The 3,163-nt window shown below is 38.3% G+C and overlaps 1 protein-coding gene across 1 annotated transcript in view; it reads right to left on the bottom strand.

Annotated features, from left to right (window-relative positions):
- The window catches only part of CORIN (corin, serine peptidase), a gene marked incomplete at its 5' end in the record, with an annotated part of 109,747 nt that overhangs the window by 17,761 nt on the left and 88,823 nt on the right, over positions 1 to 3,163 (bottom strand). The window contains one exon of the mRNA XM_010019355.1: positions 2,639 to 2,768. Coding sequence (XP_010017657.1) covers positions 2,639 to 2,768 — 130 coding nt within the window. The remainder of the gene's footprint in view (positions 1 to 2,638; positions 2,769 to 3,163) is intronic.

The following is a 3,163-nucleotide window of genomic DNA, read 5'->3' as shown; positions in this document are numbered from 1 at the left end:
GAGTGTGAAAAGTATTAGGAAAGACAAAAGGCCAAGCAGCAACAAGAGATAGGCCTTTCTGATCCACAAATCCACACCCAGTAGATGCTGTGGCACAGGATTGAAGGAAAAGGAGCTACCTGTTTCAGTGCATCACCAGTGGTGCAGCCTCCAAGAAATGGAGCAGCAACAGCAGGACGAGATAGCAGAACTACCAAGTTACAACAAATAACTTGGTGAACAGCTGTGATTTAATGGCAGATCAGAACAAGATCACCTAAATTTCCCCTGTACTCTGCTGAGTACAAGCTGATGAAGCTTATCACTATTACGTTTGTTATCTCATTGTATGCAGGAAAGAAAGCAACTATTCCACTACATTGCCATAGAGTAACAGAACAACTCCGCCGGTTTTGTCAAATTTCAGATCTTAGCAGGCCATGGTTTTATGATAACCATTCCACCAACAAAAAATGGGGACTTCAGAGTATATGAAAATGGTTTTCCTCAACTACACATCAAGACAAATCTACAGTCTTCTAACATAATGTTCTGAACCTGCACAGTACACCCATCCTCAACAGCATAACCTTTGCAGCACACACCAGGATATAGCTAGTCCTTGATCTGAGACAGCGATGGTGATTGCTGTTCAGTTCTCTGCCGGTGTTATCAGGAAGCCTAACTGTCAGATACTTTACTGTATTTAAATTTGGGACTCAATTAGGTCTCTGAACAAAATTTTCTGTCCCAAGATGAACAGGGAGTCATATCAAGTGATCCGATTACTGCCTCTGGCCATAAACTAAGAAAGCTAAGACTTGAACAAAGAGTTCCCATTAAGCTCTCAGCATTATAAACAAAAGTGACTTTTGCACTAGAGGAAAACATAGGAACTGCTAAGAACACACATTGCATGACTTGACCAACAGCCACCATCAGGCCAAAGCCTTTCTTAATACTTGCATGGTTTTCTGTGATGTTGCGTCACACAAAACACTGCATGTGTTGTGCTGTGAAACACTGGAGAAGCACATCATCTGCGGAATTAGAGTTGAACAACAGCCAGGAAAATAGCTTAAATTTCACGAAATAGGCAGAGCAGCATTACCTTTGATGTTGCTTCAGACACAATGCTTATACCTCCCAGACAGACGGACTGAGTATCTGTAAAATGTGTTACCACTACCAGCTGAATTAACCTAGTTTTAACCACTGTTAATTAATTCTCTTCAATTTTTTTTTCAGATTAATTTGGCTGCAGAATTAAAAAACTATCTACAAGCTGTTAGAAACACATTGCTTTCATATTTTAAACATTTCCACATTATACAGTGATTGGGTGTTGTCATTTGGGAAAACAGCAGACATCGTTATGAAAAATACTCTTTTACAGAAAATAAAAATACCATATGCTACCATTCCCTGTAATTCCTAGTCTAAAGCACTAAGAAGTCTCAAAAAAAGGAAGGAATCGGGGAGTCTTGTGATAATTTAATACCTTTTTCACTTTCCTAGCAGCAAGCATTATAGGAAAGTTAAGCAAATTTTATGTTAGGACTATGAGACTGAAATAATAAGAAGAAAAATATTTCTAATGGTAAGATCATCAGTTTGTTCTTAGGCAACAAAGTAGCTGTAAAAGCAGTAACTGTTTGTTAAGGTATCAAAGGAGTTTAAGCTTATTAGGATGTTATATAAGTTAAAAGCATAAAGATAATGTAAATATTACTTAGATATACTAAACTAGGTAAAGGAGTGCAGAATTGTTGTGTGTTAGAATGGCAGGCAGTCCATTCAGTACAGCTGATCTTGGAATCAGGGCATGTCTTAGAACTCATGTCAAGCATCCATGCAGTGCAAGGCAATACAGGGCAGGTTAAGCGCAGACACTGTAACCCAGGGTTGTTATCCTTCTGTGGTTTTGACACAGGTGCAAAGAACAAGATTGCATGTCAGTATATGTAGTGGTAAAAGGCAGACAGTTTGGGGATCACACACTGACAAAAGGTATCTTCTATACTATCAGGCTGTCTTCCCTAATAGAAGAGAGCTTTGGATATCAGAGCACTTGGGGTTTATCCCACAGTTACATTTGGCATACACTGTTCTATAAAAGAGCTATTACTTTAGTGTGCATGCAACAAGAAAGATACATAAGGGCTATTTTTTTTCTCAGTTCCACACAAAGAGCTCTATCTTTTAACAATTCATTTTTCAAAGATACCCAAGTTAAATGTATCTGCTTGCCTAGCTCACAGTACTTACTGCAGAATCCAGCTGGATGCAGAGGAATTTTCCTGTGTTTCCTTAGACAAGTCTGCTTTCATTCTTTAGGAAGACACAGAATATCACATTGCTAAACAATTCTGAGCCTCAGTAATAAGTACAAATTCAGATATCAAGGTTTCGCAAGACATCATTATCTTTTCAACATGCTCTTTTAGTAACAATCATGTAATGTTTATAAACTGGTGAGCGCCTAGATTTCAGTGAGCTTTTGCTCCTGACATAATTCACAAAATTTCACTACCTCTTTCCTCTATAAACCATTTCCACGCTAGGTATAGCATTGCAGTGATCAACAATCATTTACATCTAACTCCAGCACTCTGATTGTGCTAAGAAATTCATCAATGCTACAAACTACTGACCTTACCCTAAACCCATCTGATTGCAGGCCAGTTGGCTTAAATTTTCTTGCCACTCATCGGCACAAACATGGTTAGCAGCAGCTGATCTGTGAATGGTCAGGAACATCAAGGAATTCATGTTTTTAGACAGGGTAACTGCAAAGAAAAAGAACAACTTCAGTATTATTTCACATAGTTAGTTTTATAAATGGCATAATGAAAACATACAACTGCATCTAAAAGAGTTTTCCAAGATGCTGGCACTTTTGCTGATTTAATATGTGCAACCGCTATGTAATTTAAAACCAAGGCAACAATGGCTATCAGAACCTTGCTAACACTGAACAGCATGAGACACTAAACAACAAGAGCATCTTGAGGATTAGAATAAACCAGAATACTGTTGACTCACCAGCACAGGTTCACATGGGTTTCTGACAGCCTTAATCTTGTTAAATGATGTTTTACCCCACAAATAGTCCAACTGAAATCACTAAAATCAGTTGTGGGGTGAATGCTGCTTGACATAAGGGTGATACCATCATTTGACT

This window comes from Nestor notabilis, unplaced genomic scaffold (genome assembly GCF_000696875.1).
Source record: "Nestor notabilis isolate BGI_N333 unplaced genomic scaffold, ASM69687v1 scaffold1248, whole genome shotgun sequence".
In the NCBI taxonomy this organism is placed as follows: Eukaryota; Metazoa; Chordata; class Aves; order Psittaciformes; family Psittacidae; genus Nestor; species Nestor notabilis.
Note: the sequence above shows the minus strand (reverse complement) of the source record. Positions and strands in the feature narration are given on the sequence as shown.